Source organism: Schistocerca serialis, chromosome 2 (assembly GCF_023864345.2).
Source record: "Schistocerca serialis cubense isolate TAMUIC-IGC-003099 chromosome 2, iqSchSeri2.2, whole genome shotgun sequence".
Classification (NCBI taxonomy): domain Eukaryota; kingdom Metazoa; phylum Arthropoda; class Insecta; order Orthoptera; family Acrididae; genus Schistocerca; species Schistocerca serialis.
In genome coordinates this window covers 683,607,735-683,625,530 of record NC_064639.1, presented here as the reverse complement: position 1 = coordinate 683,625,530, position 17,796 = coordinate 683,607,735, and the positions used below count along the sequence as shown (strand labels likewise).

Below are 17,796 nucleotides of genomic sequence, written 5' to 3'. Positions count from 1 at the left end.
TACTTTGAACGTCTATATTTGTCGAATTATTAGTCATACTGACATAACTTGTTTATACTCACATGAGATTAGCTAACTATTGCTTGTAAGTTATGCAAGGTAAATGTCTGTGCACAGGCTTCAAATGTCGAGCTGCAGTTCCCCGACTGCTCGGTGGCCTTTCACACTGGAGCCCCCACCACTTCTTTGCCCCACTTTCAAGTGCACTGCCTGTGGACCTACGGTTCAAGTTACTTTGTGTGCACTCTAACTCAGCCCACTGTACACCACAGGTCACCAACGCTATCATGGATGCAGGAGTAGCACCACTAAATCTTTCAAGGTCTGACTGATCGGTACAGTCAGTATATGACAGTTGTACGCTATGAGCATATCTAAAGCTACATGATGTGGTGCATCGCAGTTTCGAACAGGGCATCAAGCAGGCGGGTCTTAGAGGTGTTCGCTTGTTGGTGATATTTCCATGGGATGAAGAGAGGGCTCCTTCATATGTTTGCCGTCATCTCTTACCAGGAACTGTACCAGAACCTACTGTCCAGTCTTGGGCATCAGTTAATTTGACTACAGAGCTCCTCAAATCACCCATGCCTTCAGAAAGATAATACATCAGAACACTTCTCTGTAACTGTGTTAAGAGTTGTTGAGAAACATATTACGGATTTAATTCCGTTATCTAGGCGACATCAGGCATTACACGTTACTACCTTTGCGTCTCCAATTTACACTACTGGACATTAAAATTGCTACACCAATAAGAAATGCAGATGATAAATGGCTATTCATTGGACAAATATATTATACTAGAACTGACATGTGATTACATTCTCACGCAATTTGGGTGCATAGATCCTGAGAAATCAGTACCCAGAACAACCACCTCTGGCCGTAATAACGGCCTTGAGACGCCTGGGCATTGAGTCAAACAGAGCTTGGATGGCGTGTACAGGTACAGCTGCCCATGCAGCTTCAACACGATACCAAAGTTCATCAAAAGTAGTGACTGGCGTATTGCGACGAGCCAGTTGCTCGGCCACCATTGACCAGACGTTTTCAATTGGTGAGAGATCTGGAGAATGTGATGGCCAGGGCAGCAGTCGAACATTCTCTGGATCCAGAAACGCCCGTACAGGACTTGCAACATGCGGTCGTGTATTGTCATGCTGAAATGTAGGGTTTCGCAGGGATCGAATGAAGGGTAGAGCCACGGGTCGTAACACATCTGAAATGTAACGTCCACTGTTCAAAGTGCCGTCAATGCGAACAAGAGGTGACCGAGACCTGTAACCAATGGCACCCCATACCATCACGCCGGGTGATACGCCAGTATGATGATGACGAATACACGTTTCCAATGTCCGTTCACCGCAATGTCGCCAAACACGGATGCGACCATCATGATGCTGTAAACAGAACCTGGATTCATCAGAAAAAATGACGTTTTGCCACTTGTGCACCCAGGTTCGTCGTTGAGTACACCATCGCAGGCGCTCCTGTCTGTGATGTAGCGTCAAGGATAACCGCAGCCATGGTCTCCGAGCTGATAGTCCATGCTGCTGCAAACGTCATCGAACTGTTCGTGCAGATGGTTGTTGTCTTGCAAACGTCCCCATCTGTTGACTCAGGGATCGAGAAGTGGCTGCACGATCCGTTACAGCCATGCAGATAAGATGCCTGTCATTTCGACTGCTAGTGATACGAGGCCGTTGGGATCCAGCACGGCGTTCCGTATTACCCTCCTGAACCCACCGATTCCATATTCTGCTAACAGTCATTGGATCTCGACCAATGTGAGCAGCAATGTCGCGATACGACAAACCGCAATCGCGATAGGCTGCAATCCGACCTTTATCAAAGTCGGAAACGTGAGGGTACGCATTTCTCCTCCTTACACGAGGCATCACAACAACGTTTCACCAGGCAACGCCGGTTGGGTTGGGTTGGGTTGGGTTGTTTGGGGAAGGAGACCAGACAGCGAGGTCATCGGTCTCATCGGATTAGGGAAGGACGGGGAAGGAAGTCGGCCGTGCCCTTTGAAAGGAACCGTCCCGGCATTAGCCTGGAGCGATTTAGGGAAATCACGGAAAACCTAAATCAGGATGGCCGGACGTGGCAACGCCGGTCAACAGCTGTTTGTGTATGAGAAATCGGTTGGAAACTTTCCTCATGTCAGCACGTTGTAGGTGTCCCCACCGGCACCAACCTTGTGTGAATGCTCTGAAAAGCTAATCATTTGCATATCACAGCATCTTCTTCCTGAGGGTTAAATTTCGCGTCTGTAGCACGTGATCTTCGTGGTGTAGCAATTTTAATGGCCAGTAGTGTAACTGCTCATCTACCTAGTCAAAACATACCGTCATACTCGGCCTACACTTCAGACATATATGGCACTTGTAACTCCCAATTTCTCAAGGCAATCGTTTGCAACTGTATCGTTAGACCACCTGCGTTACACGTTGGCCACATAGGTAAGTGAACTGTTTGCAGACTTCAACGTCCCAGAAATACTGCCCCTTTGGCTCAAAATACTAAGATGATACATGCACCATATTAGCAATGAATGACATGTGTGGAGACTACGTGTAAGTCTCCTTACATTCAAACTTCAGCCACGCACATGATGTTTCATAACTCATGAGCTACATACGGTGCAGGTAAAATCCAGGAAATGAAAGTAACAGTATTACTCAACAGTTTAAGTAAAAAACACATTCTGATTGCTATGAAATGACAACAACGTACATTCTGCTGTATCTTGCTAAATCTTACTTGACGAAATAGTTGGCCCAGGTCTGGTAGTATTTAGACTGCAGCCAGCTAATGCCACTCGTCCCGTTGTAGACTTTCATCCATCTGGGAGCTGACCAGGGCAACGCATGTATCTTCACCCCATTGTTTGTAAGGTTCTGAGCCATCAGTATCAGTGGAATCTGTAACCAGAGATTACTACTATATTACTATGTGTGACAATTTATTTTAGTTTAAATGCGAACTATAAGCAGATATTATCTCAAAATTTTCATCACTTATTTCACCTCCCTTAAGTGCTGCATTTCCAAAAAATGTGAAACATATTTTTTTTAATTTCTGATACTGAAGGAAAATATAAATTTCCATATATTTAGTTATGAAAATTATTTTATAATGAAATAATTTCATAAACTTTTCATCCCTTATTTCGCTCAATTACGAGTTAGAATTTCCAAAAACACTGAAACATATTTCTTTAATTTCCAGCTGAGGAGTCAAATACCAATTTTTATAGATGGAACTTTAAAACTGCTTTAGTAGTTCTTTAATAATGATTTATTTTCAAAAAAATCTTTCACCCACTATTTTACCCCCTTTTAAGTTGAATTTCTAAAAATTCTCAGACTTTTTTTTCTTGTTATCTTAATAGCGACATATTTTCAAAAAGGCTATTATCCCTTATTTAGCGCCTATTTCATCCCCTAAGGTTAAGAATTTCGAACAATCTTCTCGTAAACAGTCCTAGAGTTTAAGATGAATACGCTTTCCAAATTTGAAGTTTCTGTCATTCATTGGTTTGAGCTGTGCAGTAATGACCTCAGTGAATCAGTCTGGCATTATTTCGCTCCCTTAGGGGTAGAATTTTCAAATACAATGAAAAATATATTTTTTCATTTCTAACCGAGAAGCCAAATACAAGTTTTCAAAGATTTAGTTTTAAAGATGCTTTCACAATGAAACATTTCCATAAAACACTTCACCCCCTATTTCGCCCCCCTTAGGAGTTGAATTTCCAAAAACAGTGACATTCCAGTTTTATTTATAAGGAAGTCAAATAGATATTTTCATATATTTGGCTTCAAAAATGCTTGCATAATGAAATACTTTCATAAAAAAATTTCACCCGCTACTTCATCCCCATAGGGATTGAATTTACAAAAACAGTCAAACACATGTTCTTCATTTCTAACTGAGAAGCCAAATTCAAATTTTCATGCACTATATATAAATTTAATAATGCTTTGATAATTATATTTTGTCATAAAACATTTCATCCCCTTTTTGTCCCATCTGAGGGTTGAATTCCCAAAAACACTGAAACACATATATTTTTATTTGTAATAAAGAAGTGAAATAGCAATTTTCATAGATGTAGCTATAAAAGTACTTCAGTAGTTCTGTAATAATTATTTATTTTCTAAAAATTTTTCACTCACTATTTCATCCCCATAGGGTTACTCCTGAAAAATGCCGAAATATGTATTTCTTTATTTCTGACCTTCCCTATTTCACCCCATTAGGAGATGGAACTTCGAAAAGTCGCTTCTTGAACGAGCCCATAGTATAAGATCAACACCCTCTGCAACTTTCGAGCTTCTATCCTTAACGGTTTTTGGCTGGGCGATGATGAGTCAGTGAGACAGTCAGTCGGGACGTTACATTTCATGTACAGAGATATGTGGAGGAATGTGGAGCACACAAAGAGGGTGGCAGGCACACAAGTAAACAATGTTGCTGCTGTGACCTTTACTGCAAATACTTTTTGGTGCAGCCCTCCACACTAGTTTATACTGTCCAAGTCTCTTCATATCAGCATAATTACTGCTATCAACACACGTTTGAACCTACTTGCTGTAATCGAGCCTACAATTTTTTACTCACCACACTTCCCTCCGCTACCAAATTTCCGACTCTTTGATACCTCAAAATGTCTACTATCAAACTGTCTCTTCTTTTAGTTGAAGTATCCCGGGGCCTTGTTTCGACTTAGATTTTACAGTGCTCTGTCAAATCCTCACAGTATAATATTTCCCCTCGCATCTTCGTCTACGTCCTCTTCCCTTTCTATAATACTGCCTTCAAGTTCATCTCCCTTGTACAGTCTCTTTATATACCCCTCCCACTTTTCAGCTTTCCCTTCTTTGCTTAGTACTGGTTTTCCATTTTAGCTCATGACACTGATACAACCGCTTCTCCTAAGGCCTCTTTAATTTTCCTGTAGGCGATATCTATCTTTCCCCTAGTGAGACATGCTTCTAAATCATTACATTTGTCCTCTAGGCATTTCTGCTTAGTCGTTTTGAACACCCTGTCAATCTCATTTTTTAGAGGTTTGTATTCCCTTTGGCCTGCTTCGTTTACTGCTTTTTTATATTTTCTCCTATCATCAATTAGACGCAATATCTCCTGTGTTATCCATGAATTTCTGCTTGGCTTTGTTTTTTTATGTATTTGATCCTCCGCTGCCTTCACATTTTCATCTCTTAAAGCTACTCATTCCGCCTCTACTGCATTCCTTTCTCCTGCTTTTCTCAATCGTTGCCTAATGCTCCATCTGAAACTCTCAACAACCTCTGGTTCTTTCAACTTATCCAGGTTCCGCCTCCTTAGTTTCCTACACCAATTACATGTAAAAAGTATCTGTCTGGACTAAAGAATTGTATACATGCTTCATGGAGAATACATACTGTTCTGTCAACTACACACATCAAAAACAGTGTTGCATCACCCCAGTTCCCAGTTCTGAAGATAGACGTTGACTGTGGATATTGTATCACAGGCAGAGTCCCTTTGACTGTTAAAAGATGTCACTAAACCCTCCCTAAGATGTAACCGAGCATGCATGAGCTTCGCGTATTAGACGGAGGCCTCGTGTTGTCTGTAGTTCAACCATGCCTAGACGGTTAATATCGTGGTTTGATCGCTTCGGCATTGTTACTTTGTGCCAGGAAGGGCTCTCAACAAGGAAAGTGTGCGTCTCGGAGTGAACCAAAGCGATGTTGTTCGGACATGGTTGTGGTTGTGGAAGGCGCCGTAACGGCTATACGATATGTGATTGCCACCTTCCAACTGATAGTGCAACTACACCGGCAGCATATTGGCGAGGCATTCGTCTTCGTGGACGACAATTCGCGCCCATATCGTGCACATCTTGTGAATGACTTCCTTCAGGATAACGACATCGCTCTACTAGAGTGGCCAGCATGTTCTCCAGGCATGAACCCTATCGAACATGCCTGAGGTAGATTGGAAAGGGCTATTTATGGACGACGTGACCCACCAACCACTCTAGGGATCCACGCCGAGTCGCTGTTGAAGAGTGGGACAATCTGGACCAACTGTGCTCTGATGAACTTGTGGCTGGTATGCCACGACGAATACAGGCATGGGTCAATGCAAGAGGACGTGCTACTCGGTATTAGAGGCATCCATGTGTAGAGCAATCTGGACCACCACCTCTAAAGGTCTCGCTGTACTATGGCGCAACATGCAATGTGGGGTTTTCATCAGCAATAATAAGGGGTGGAAATGATGTTTATGTTGATCTCTATTCCAGTTTTCTGTACAGGTTACCGAACTCTCGGAACCGAGGTGATGCAAAACTTTTTTCATGTGTCTCTGTGTAAAATATTTTTGTATCTGTTTTCAAAGTGCATTGTGTGCTAGCTTAAGCTGGTGGCAGCACTCTGGGCGGCAAAGAGGATGCGAGAAGATCGATAAGTGAGCAGGAGATAGACCAAACAGAGGCTCACAAGCAACGTGCCGCCAACGCCCTCTCGACCGCTAGTATTTAAATCGCCGCCGCGGACCAGTCAGTCCCAATCAGTAATCCAGTGAGTCAACAATTCGAGTCTTCAGTCGCAGCCGAGTGGGAATCGCAGTCGCAGTTAGCGCAGCCTCTAGCTCAGAGTCAGTCAGTGTCTAGCGAGTAGAGTAGTGTGCATAGCGGGATGTATACTACACCAGCAGTGAGGCTAAAGTGAATTATTACAGAAGAGCTTGTACCACAACACCTGGACTATCTTAAGTAACTTCTTGTTCTTATGAATAAAGAACCGTGTTAACAAATGCGTGCAGTCTGTGTTATGGAAGAGGATATCAGCCACCAAACAACATCCACTCCTTGGTTCCTATGGTACAAGCCTACAGTGACAATGAGGCGACACAAAACATTGTGCACAGGAAATTGGAAGAGAGATGTACAATATGTGAGACTTGTTGCATAAGAAGACTAAAAGAAATAATAAGGAAGAGATTTTTGTAAATTTATCTTGAATGGATTCCCACGTAGATTTCGTCGAAGTTGTTATGGCTCATCTTGTTGATTCTAGGGTGATTCCAATTTGACTGCTAGAAGATTCAGATCTGTATTTTAGCAATATTTGAAGACCTAACAAATGCGTTTTTCAGGAAATTGTTAATGATCAAACAATCCCAGATCAGAACAATGGTATGGTAGAAATAATTTTTGACTTGGTGTTCACGATCCACATTTTTATTAAACTTCTTGTAAATTCAAATATATTTCTTCTTAATTGTCACATCATCAAGAAAACAGTTTTGTATCAATCTTCATATATTTAATTTCCACTTTAACCAAACACAAGACTTGACTGTTCTTTTACAAAGCGAAATAACAACTCGACTTCTGAAAAGTGAAACAAAGACTGCTCTGTGCGCATTCGCGCCAAAACGGTTACAAGTAAGTCAAAGATTATGACAGTCTCACAGAAATGAATACACACAAGAACCATATCACTGTAACATCGGAGTACCTATACATTAATAAAACCAAATGTGAATATTGTCACAAAAATATGTCTGTTACTTCGCAGAAAAGTAGTACGATATTACTGGTATCGAGAACTGGGGTTGGAGGGCCGTAACGGTCACGTAAATAAAGAACCATTACACTGTATATATACTCTGACAAAAAAGTGAAGCACCAAAACACATGGTTGGATGTCATGCACCCAGCATCGGTGAGTACATAAGTCATTAGAGTTACAATTCTGTGCGACAGGTGGAAGGTCCACCAGAATGCATTAATGTCGATCGTGTTTAGTGTTGTTACCAGATCTGGTAGGGTATAAAAGGGACGTGATCAGCGCCAGATGCTGACTGGTCACTGTGAATGACACGACGATGCCACATAATCTAGTATGATAGCATTATCAGCATCTGACAGAGTTGGAAAGGGCCACATTGATGCTCTCCATTTGGCAGGCTGATCGAATTGTGCAGTACACAAATTTTGGACATTCGAATGTGACAGTGGCCCGATACTGGACAGCATGGGAAGGCGAAGGCAGGCATACTGGCCGTCAACATTCCAGTCGATCATGTCTAATCACCACAAGGGAGGATCGCCCTACTGTACTCCAAGCAAAACGTAACTCCTTTATATATAGGCCTGGCATACAAGAATAAGTAATGGATTCGTTTCAATACTCTGCATCATTTCGCACCATTGGTCGGTAACTAACAGCAATTGGGGTAAGGTCTTACCCTCCCATGTGTAGGCAGCCGTTAACACCGCAGAATAAACGGGTAAGTTTGGAGTTTTGTCGTGACCTAGAAGCATAGACTGCGGATGAATAGCATCAAATTGTGTTGAGCGATGAATCGCGGTTGTGCACCACCACAGATGATGACCGTCGTCGGGAGTATGGTGGCGACCTGGGGAGGTTTCATTCTTCCACAGCCCTGTTGGTCCTGGCGTCATGATGTGGGGAGCCATCAGCTACCACTGGGTCAGCGATAGTAGATCCTGTGTCTTCATCTCTTATCTGTCATACGACAGTCTCGTGATGCTGTTTTTCAACAGGAAAATTCTCCTCCACACATGACACATGTCTCTACGAACTTTCTGCGTGATGCTGAGATATGCCCGAGGCCATCAAAATACCTATATCTGTCCCCGACAGCATATCGGGCGTCAACTGCATCCCAGTAGCAGTTCCATGATATCAAGGACAAGTTACAACAACATTGTGAGCTAGTTTTCCTCGGGAGAGGATTCAAAGGTTTTATGATAACCTTCCAAACGGAATCAGTGCATTCATTCTTGCCACAGGGGGTATAACGTCTTTCTGAAAAGTGGGCTCATACTGAGAAGTTCTTCGTAAATTCGACTCCATTTTATAATCACTGAAATAGCATCACATATCCTCTCAACGCGTGAACATTCAATTAGTTTTCCTTTTCGTCAGTCAGTGTATAAAGATCTGTCGTTATTTAGAAAATTGCGCAAGTTGACATATCACTGGAAACGCAACAGAATAATGCAGCAACTCACGCATAGAAAGCATCGTGCATGAATACCATTATACACGAAAACGCACTTCAGCATAGGAATCATTTCCTGAACGGTGCCGTGAAATAAATGCATAAAATTTAAATGATGAACGGCAGCAGAAAAATTTTTAATAACAAACTATCCCATAGTACGAAACTTAAAAAGTTGCATCGAAATGAAGACAATATTCGGTTCATTTCCTGAGAAGAATTCATCTTCGAAATTCGCCGGAAAGCCTGAATTCGCACGTAGCTTACATGTCTTAGACACTTGCCTACTGCGTAATAATACTAAAAAGATTGTCACAAACACATACAGTTAAATTACTCAGCAAGTGGATTTCTGAGTGGGGGCTGCAAACGACAGAATTTATAGTTGCAAGGAAGGAATGTAGTAATATACACATTTTATGTAAGAGAATATTCTGTTGTGGGGCGCAGTGTCACACCGTGCTCTGACCTACTTGTCCTGCGGAGGCAGGTTACAAGGTAGAATATGTCAAACTACTATGTGACGCTTTCCACGCGATGCCACAGTGTGTGTTCCCTAGTGGACGAACTGTCCACAAAGATAATATTGCTTCCATTCACATTTCTGGAATTGTCCAAGACTGGTTTAAACAACACGCTGATGTAATACTACAACTCGTGTGACCCCCTTCCCCAATGCCCGAAGTCAGAATAGCTATGAAATCTCTGTGGGGCATTGTCGAAATAAATTGTCCAATTTTCCCGCTCAAAGGACAAATTCTGAAATTGGTGCCTTTTTGCAGAAACATCATACTGTGTTGTGCATGATCGTTCATCGGACAAAAGTTGTAATTTATACACAAGGAGGGCCAACATCCTACCAAAAAAAACCAAATATTTCTTTCATAGTTATTCATATTATTTAATCGAACCATCTTTTCTGTCGTATCGTAGTTAGACGGAGGTGGGTGGGGGCAATAGTCTTTGACTTCTTTTATTTTTCATCATGGAATATACCTTTTAACCCGTTCGTGAGCCGTGGGAAACATGCTTCCCACTACAACGAACTCGCTCCTAGTCCCATGGGATTCACAGTTCCCACCTCTGTATGGTGTTACCACCTAGTGAACAGTATAGGGTACTACTTCCAATCGAAAGTTCCCGCCGTTTTTGCTGTGCCTTCGCGCAGAGCCATTGTATAGCTGAGTGTTGCTCTATAGAGGAGCCTTTCAGTGGTGTTTGCGTGACATTTTGTGATTTTTTTCCTCAAAGCTATAGTATAAGGTAAATACTTTTGATTTACCCAAATTTAGCACGTAAAATTGGAACGAGGAAAATTCCAGTTTGAAACAAAAGGAGCCATTTCTGCAGTAAAATGGATGGATAACCATCCAGTCACTTTCCTGTCCTCAATTCATGACCCATGAGAAACAGCCACAGTGAAAAGAAAAAACAAGGATGGCACTAGTACAGAGATTTCTTGTCCTGAAGTTGTCGCAGAATACAACAAAATAATGGGTGGTGTCGATAAGTTTGATCAATTACGAGAAAGGTATGCTATTGGCAGACGTTCTGTAAAATGGTGGTACAGAATATTTTATTTCCTGGTGGATGTTGCTGCAGTGAACAGTTTTATCCTGTGGAAAATCAGTAAAAGAGAAAGTGGACAGCATGATCAGCTCACATACAGGATCCATCTAGCCAGGCAATTGATCGCTGGCTTCTCATCCCAAAAAAGGCGTGGACAAAAACCTGTCTTTCTGACAAAAAGGGGTAAAGTACCTGAAGATTTTCGTCATTTGGCTGTAGGGGAGCATCAACCCATTTTAGGAGAAACCTACTGGACGTGCCGTCATTGTAGTACCAAAGCTGCGGAAAAGAGCACTCGCTGTGTTTGTACATACTTTCAAATACCACTTTGCATAGACCCATGTTTCAGAAAATTTCATGGCAAGTAACTGTGAACAATCATTGTAACAAGAGAAGTAAATTTATCAAATAAATATGGCATACATTGAAAAAGTTGTTTTTGTCATTTAACTCCAAGGAAGGGCAGTGGGAAGAATACTTCCCACCTTGTTGTGTGACCTCACTTTCAAGGTTGGAGCAAATTTGATATTCTGCATTATAAATTTACCTATCTGTTAACTACTAACTAATCTCCATTCATTTAAAAAACTGCTCAATAGTTGTGCCCACGAAAGGATTAATTGTTACAACTGCGAAGACTGGTCTTGACTTTTGGCGGAAGTGAGAACTGATGAATAATCAATAGCAATCCCAAATAACTTTGAAAAGAAGTAGTCTCACACTTCGGAAAATAAAGTGCATGAAATTAATTGAATTGTGTGTCGCCAGCGGACCAACCCTGTAACTAATCATATGGAATCCTAAGGAAATGCAGTCCGAAAACAAAGGAAGTAGGTTACAGTACACTTGTTCACCCACTGCTTGAATATTGCTCACCGGTGTGGGAACCGTACCAGATATGGTTGACAGAAGAGTTAGAGAAGATCCAGCGGAGAGCAGCGCGCTTCGTTGCTCAAGGTACCCTCCGCCACACACCGTCAGGTGGCTTGCGGAGTATGGATGTAGATGTACATGGAAACAAAACGCTATCCTTGACATGTTTACATAAATTAAAGTGCTTTTTATTTTTAATACGTTTAGGAAGTATACAGACAGTTGTGTGACGTGCTGTAGGAACAGGTCTATACAAGTTCTGATGATCATGCAGCATCGGAACTCTTGATTCCCAAATGTAATGCAGGAACGTAATAACACAAATTACCTTGTATTCGATGTCTTCCGGCTGGAGAGCAAAGTTCTTTAGGGACGGGTCAGGCTTATTGCTGTCATCATACGTGTAGTTGCGTACCGAGAAGTCGGTGCCACCCATGGGCAGACGGATCAGCGAGTACTGTGAGCTGCCGTCGCTGCTCCCGAAGTAGCTCCTGCAACACAGCGCCGCCTGTCAACACACCTGGCACCGAGCAGTTCTACTCATCAATGTACTGCATCGCTTGATTGGCTGGAAAGCAGAGCATAGGAGGGCAATTCAGAAAGTCTTTCTCCCAGTTTTTTGGTAACCAAATTACGGCTATAAGTCCGAAGTCACCATATCCATTACCAGCTTGGACCTTTCTTGGTTCATGCCGGCTTTATCTGCCGGTAGCTCCGCCGCAAGGCGCAGCTGTCAGTTGTTAAAGATGGCGCTCGTGCTTCACACGTCCAAGGCGTTAGAACAACGAAGTTTTCTATGGAGCAAGACAAGGATGCCTTCGAAATCTCCAGGTGAATGCAGCCCACGTATGGGGAAAACTGTCTCGCTTTGAAAACTGTGAGGTACTGGTGCTGTGAGTCCGACAAAGGCTGTGAAGTCTTGCATGGCAATGAGTTGACTGACGACAACATTTCCCGCGTAAATATAATGGTGAAAGCAAATCACAGCTATTTTTTGAGAGCTTAGCACATCGCATGGGAACGCAGCGATTCACAAGTAACGATGAAGCCAAGACAGCTGTCCGAACATGGTTCTGTAGTCAGTCGGATGCAGGAGCATCTCATATTTAGTGCTGCAATGGAATAGATGTGTGAACCAGTGTGGGGACTATTGGAAAAATAGTGCAAGGTACATAGAATAGGATACACATTTTTCACTTATTGTATGTACCTTACTTTGCCTAATACAGAACAGGGCCAAAGACTCTCTGATTTGCCCTCATGAATGGCAAATAGTGGTAAAACAATTCAGTCACCAGCCCACTCTCAAGAGTTGGTAAGAATTTAAACGACCCACTGTAGTAATCACGTGTACACAGAAACTCTAATTTTCTTGACTTGACAAACAGTTTACCTAAACATTTGAACTTCCATCACATCCGCCTTCATCTTTGCCTCTGTGGCAGATGTGACGACAGAGTACAATGCTGGTGCATGCATAGTTGTTTGGGAACATACCATTCGGCGCCCATTGATGAACATGGGGCTTCGCCGTAGACGATCCCTATTTGTTCACATATTGACCCACCGACGATTGCCATGGACATGGGATCATAGAGACTGGACCGTGGACCAATGGAAACGTGTCACTTGGTCGGATGAATCACGTTTCTTGCTAGACCAGGTCGATGGTCGTACCATGATACGCCTTCATCCAAGCAAAATCATGCTCGAAACATGCGCCAGTTCAAGGACGCAGGATATTGAGGGCAGGACTGTGCTTTGAGAGACATTCACCTGGGCTTCCACAGTAGTAATTGAATGTAGCATGGCAGGTGTGGACTAAGTGCACATTATTATGGACCACCTGCATCCCTCAATGTTTGATGTCTTCTCCGATGGCACTGGCATCTTCCAGAAAGCAAGAGTGATCCTGCAGTGGATTGAGGAGCAAGAAAGTGAAGTCACGTTAATGTCTTGGCCACCAAATTCGCTTGATATGAACGTGATGATGCACGTCTGAGACACTATCTTGTGCCAGCTCCGCCCCCAAAAACCATCGGCCCTTAATATACAGGAATTGCGTGACCTGAGCATACACACCTGGTGCGACATACTTTCGAAAAACCTACCAAGGGCTCGTCGAAGCCATGCCGGGCAGACTCGCTTGTGTACTGCCTTTCAAAGGTGAACAACAGGGGTAGGTGCTCGTACTGTTTTAGCTCATCAGCGCAGTCTTTTTCAGAGAAACCCTTGGTTTTGAATGATGCCTTCCTGTCAAATTCGTCAATAACAGGGACAAGGCGTAACTGGTAACACACAAGTAGTATAGCAGTGCGTGTGCTGGAAATAAAGGAACGTAATTTAAAGGGACAGGATTTAATGGGACGTGATTTAGAAGTAAACATAACTTGATTTAAAGAATCAGTAGGATAGCAGTGTAGGTGCTGGCCCACAACCGGCTATAACCAGTTTGATGACATCACTTGTAATGGCAGATTATGCATTGGGGCAATTTATATTGAAGGCCATCCTGGGGTGAAGAAAAAGCACACACACAACTACATACAAAATTTAGAAGCACATATATTGTGCAGTCATTTCCACGTATTCAGATAGACAGACAGACACACACATACACACACACACACACACACACACACACACACACACACACACACACACACACACCTGTGACAGGTTACTCATCCAACTATTCCATGTAAACATCCACTCTAAATTAACCTGGCACACACTCAATCACTCAGTGTTTAGTATGAGTACAGGAGGCTCTCGACCCCAGCCTTACAGATGAACCACATGTCGTCCTGACAATGCAGTATGTACCTCATGGCCTCTCAATAGGAAGATTACGTGGTGCAACAGATGCGGAGCATTGGTGACGCCCTCGAGCAGGCACCTCTTGTAATCCTTCTTCATAAGAGCCTTTGTGACCACATGATGCACACCTTAGGCTGCCTTGGGTGCCATCTTCATCTACGTGGTATGTGACAAATCCTTGATTGAAGATGGTGGCCTGCTTAAAATTTGACCTGGTGTTGTAATTTCTTATGCTGTACGTCCATCCCAAATGCAAACTAAATGAATTCCCCAGTATTCCCTAAAATTTTCCATGGTTCTTCCGAAAACTGAATCGTTCATTAATTTCTAAAATACTTTTTTCGAAATCACACATTGTGGATGCCTTCTTTTCGCTTTCTAAATCATAGTACTCTTTTAACCAGATTGACTAGGACTAGTCGAAGGCATGCCACATGTTACTCCAGCAGGTTTCATCTCTAACATGAGAAAATATTGGACATTTCTATAGCACAGAATATATCCCTGCTTTTTTCCCAGTGTTGTCACCAGCTTGGAGACCGAACTGCACTGTGAGGCTAGGCGCTCTGGACACTGTGCGTTTCATGCAAATTGGAAGTGTCCTACACGTTTGCCTGTAGGACATATCCCTTACCGCAGCACTCTGCCACACCATGGATCATTTCCTTCAGTCTGGCGACTTTTCCGTTGGACATCCATCAGAACCATCCAATCGACACAGACTAGTGCACGAGTTGCCCAAAGAGGTTGTTTGCATCCATGTAAAGGACGTAACTCAAGTTTTCAGACGTCCTCTATTCCTACTCGCTCATTCCTAGGTTGTCCACCTAAGTACACCTGTACACTGACTGGCAAAGCCGACCATGAACCCTGAGTTTGAAGAAAAACAGCATGTCAGTATCAGTCAACAGTTGAATACCGACATGCAGCTTCCTTAACACTATGTCCCTTGAAAGTCCTGGCGCAGTGAAGCAGAAGGCAGATGCCCAATCCTATACTCCGAAATTTCTCGAAGATGTCCACGAGCAGTCATACATCGCTATTGATGTACGATCTCGCATATTCCCCTCACTGACAGATAATTAACTCTTGTCAAACATTCTCCACAGGCTCATACTCAGCATCGGTTACGGTAGTGCCTGTCAGGTTCCTGTATAATGTTGTTATGTCCAGCAACGTGATTTCATGGAGACACTTCATCTCATTCAGGTATTTGTATGGAAAGACCCCCTTCTTAATCACGGTCCGAAACTTTTCAGCATCGTGGTACAGAGCTATGGTGATATGCACACATTCTCCTGGTGCATCATCTCAGCAACTTTCTGAATAGAGGCGTGCTTGAAGTGTAGCGAATCCGTGAAGCAGAGAGTTATTTTTGGCAGGATTCAGCATGATTCACTTGGTACATGAAATGTAATTTTCAGTGTTATCAGGAATTACACTCATCTTATAACGTTTCAAACAGAAATCATCCATGTGCTCAGTAAGGGAGCAGACACCATACCCACTCAAATTATGTTGGAAGAGAGGTACCGGTTGTGGCACCTGGTACTTCGAGTTGTATTCATTCCGGACTGCACTGCTGAACTTCCCATTAGATGTCAGTGGTCACTCTGAGGAAATTCCGATTTCCTATCCAATGGCACCCCACAAATATGACAGGCAACTGCCTGCTTCTACCAGGCTTGATTCTCCTGTGTGTCAGATAGCCCATCAGTGAGAGAGCAACTCGAGTTCCTATTGCTAATAAGGCGAGTAGACCGTTAGTTTTTTATATATTTTTACGAGCTTCCAACAGGAGCGACATATATTAATAGATACCTGTTTAATTACTAGTTTATTTTTATAATTTCTTGTGTGGTCGAGTGCTTATAAGGTACAACCTTTTATTTTAATAACAATGTAGCATACAGTGCTGCTGTTGTTATCGACTATTATGTCGACCCTCGTATCATACATACTTTTGTTTGTTTTGGTTAGAACAGCTCAGTGTCGGATAGATCGTCAGTGAGAGAGCACTTCAAATTCCTGCTACTAACAAGCCGAGCACACCGATCGTTTATTACATATTTTTACGATCTACAAATAGGAGCGACTTCAGTAATGGATAGGATCTGCGATTGCTGTGTACAGATGCGAGCTGAGTTGGTAACCCTTCGCTCACAGCTCAAGGCTGTGTTGGCTTCCGTCACACAGCTTGAGGCTGCTGCCAAGGGGCATCACTGTGGGGGGTCAGATGCGGGGATGCAAGGGACGTCGAGCATGACCCACGTGTCCTCCAATCGGTCCACTGCTGTGACCGCCCCGGGTACTGCCTGCACTGAGGCTGACGCCTCACGTGTGGTCGAGTTGGAGATCATTCTAAAGTCTGGCAGGCAGCGAAAGACTTTCCAAGGGACTGGTCATAGGGCCTCCCTGGTTCGTTTGACGAACAGGTTTTGGGTGTTATCTGTGGCTGACGAAGTCTCTAGGCTGGATGCAGTCGTCTACCCTGTTCCCAGAGGAAGTTTCTCGGCCCACAATGTCTGGACATTCACAGAGGATGCGTTTGTTGGTAGTTGGGAGCTCGGACGTTAGGCCCGTAATGGCACCCCTTAGGAACATGGCTGCCATGGGGGGGGGGGGGGGGGAGGAAGCCAGTGTGCACTCCATGTGCATACTGGGGGGAGTCATTCCGGATGGGGAAAGGGTGCTTGCGGATGCCATGAAGAGTACAGCACGCAGCTGACTGCAGGTGGTGGCTCATGTCAGTGCAAATGACGTGTGTCACTTTCGATCGGAGGAGATTCTCTCTGGTTTCGGGCGGCTAGCGGAAATGGTAAAGACTGCCAGTCTTGTTTCCGAGATTAAGGCGGAGCTCGCCATCTGCGGCATCGTCGATAGAACCGACTGTGGTCCTTTGGTGCAGAGCCGAGTGGAGGGTCTGAATCAGAGACTCAGGCCGTTCTGTGACCGTGTACGCTGCAGATTCCTTGACTTGAGCCATCGGGTGGTGGGTTTCCGGGTTCCGCTTTATAGGTCAGGAGTACACTACACGCAGGAAGCGGCTACACAGGTAGCGGGCCTGTGTGGAAAGGACTGGGCCATTTTTTAGGTTAGAGCTTCTCAGGAACCCACAGAAAGGGCGTCCGTCTAAAAGGGGGCAGGTAAAACACAGTAATTTAGTTGTTGAAACGATCGATATTGTATTTGTAAACTGTCGTAGCTGTGTTGGGATAGAACTAGGGCTCCAAGCCCTAATAGAAAGCACTGAAACTCAAATAGTTGTAGGTACAGAAAGCTGGCTAAAACCGAAAATAAATACAATCAAAATCTAACATTCAGAAAGGCCAGATTAAATACAGTTGTTGGTGGAGTTTTTATTGCTGTCACAAGTAGTTTATCTTGTAGTGAAATTGAAGTAGATAGTTCCTACGAAATAGTATGGGTAGAGCTTATACTTGACAATCGGACTAAACTATTAATTGGATCGTTTTACCGACCCCCGACTCAAAAAAT

The 17,796-nt window shown here is 43.4% G+C and overlaps 1 protein-coding gene across 1 annotated transcript in view; it reads right to left on the bottom strand.

The window, feature by feature from the left end:
* LOC126457807 (lysosomal acid glucosylceramidase-like) overlaps positions 1-17,796 on the bottom strand; it is a 139,483-nt gene that overhangs the window by 53,860 nt on the left and 67,827 nt on the right. Inside the window, exons 4-5 of the mRNA XM_050094421.1 lie at positions 11,807-11,969; positions 2,767-2,927 (exon numbers count right to left, since the gene is read on the bottom strand). Coding sequence (XP_049950378.1) covers positions 2,767-2,927; positions 11,807-11,969 — 324 coding nt within the window. The remainder of the gene's footprint in view (positions 1-2,766; positions 2,928-11,806; positions 11,970-17,796) is intronic.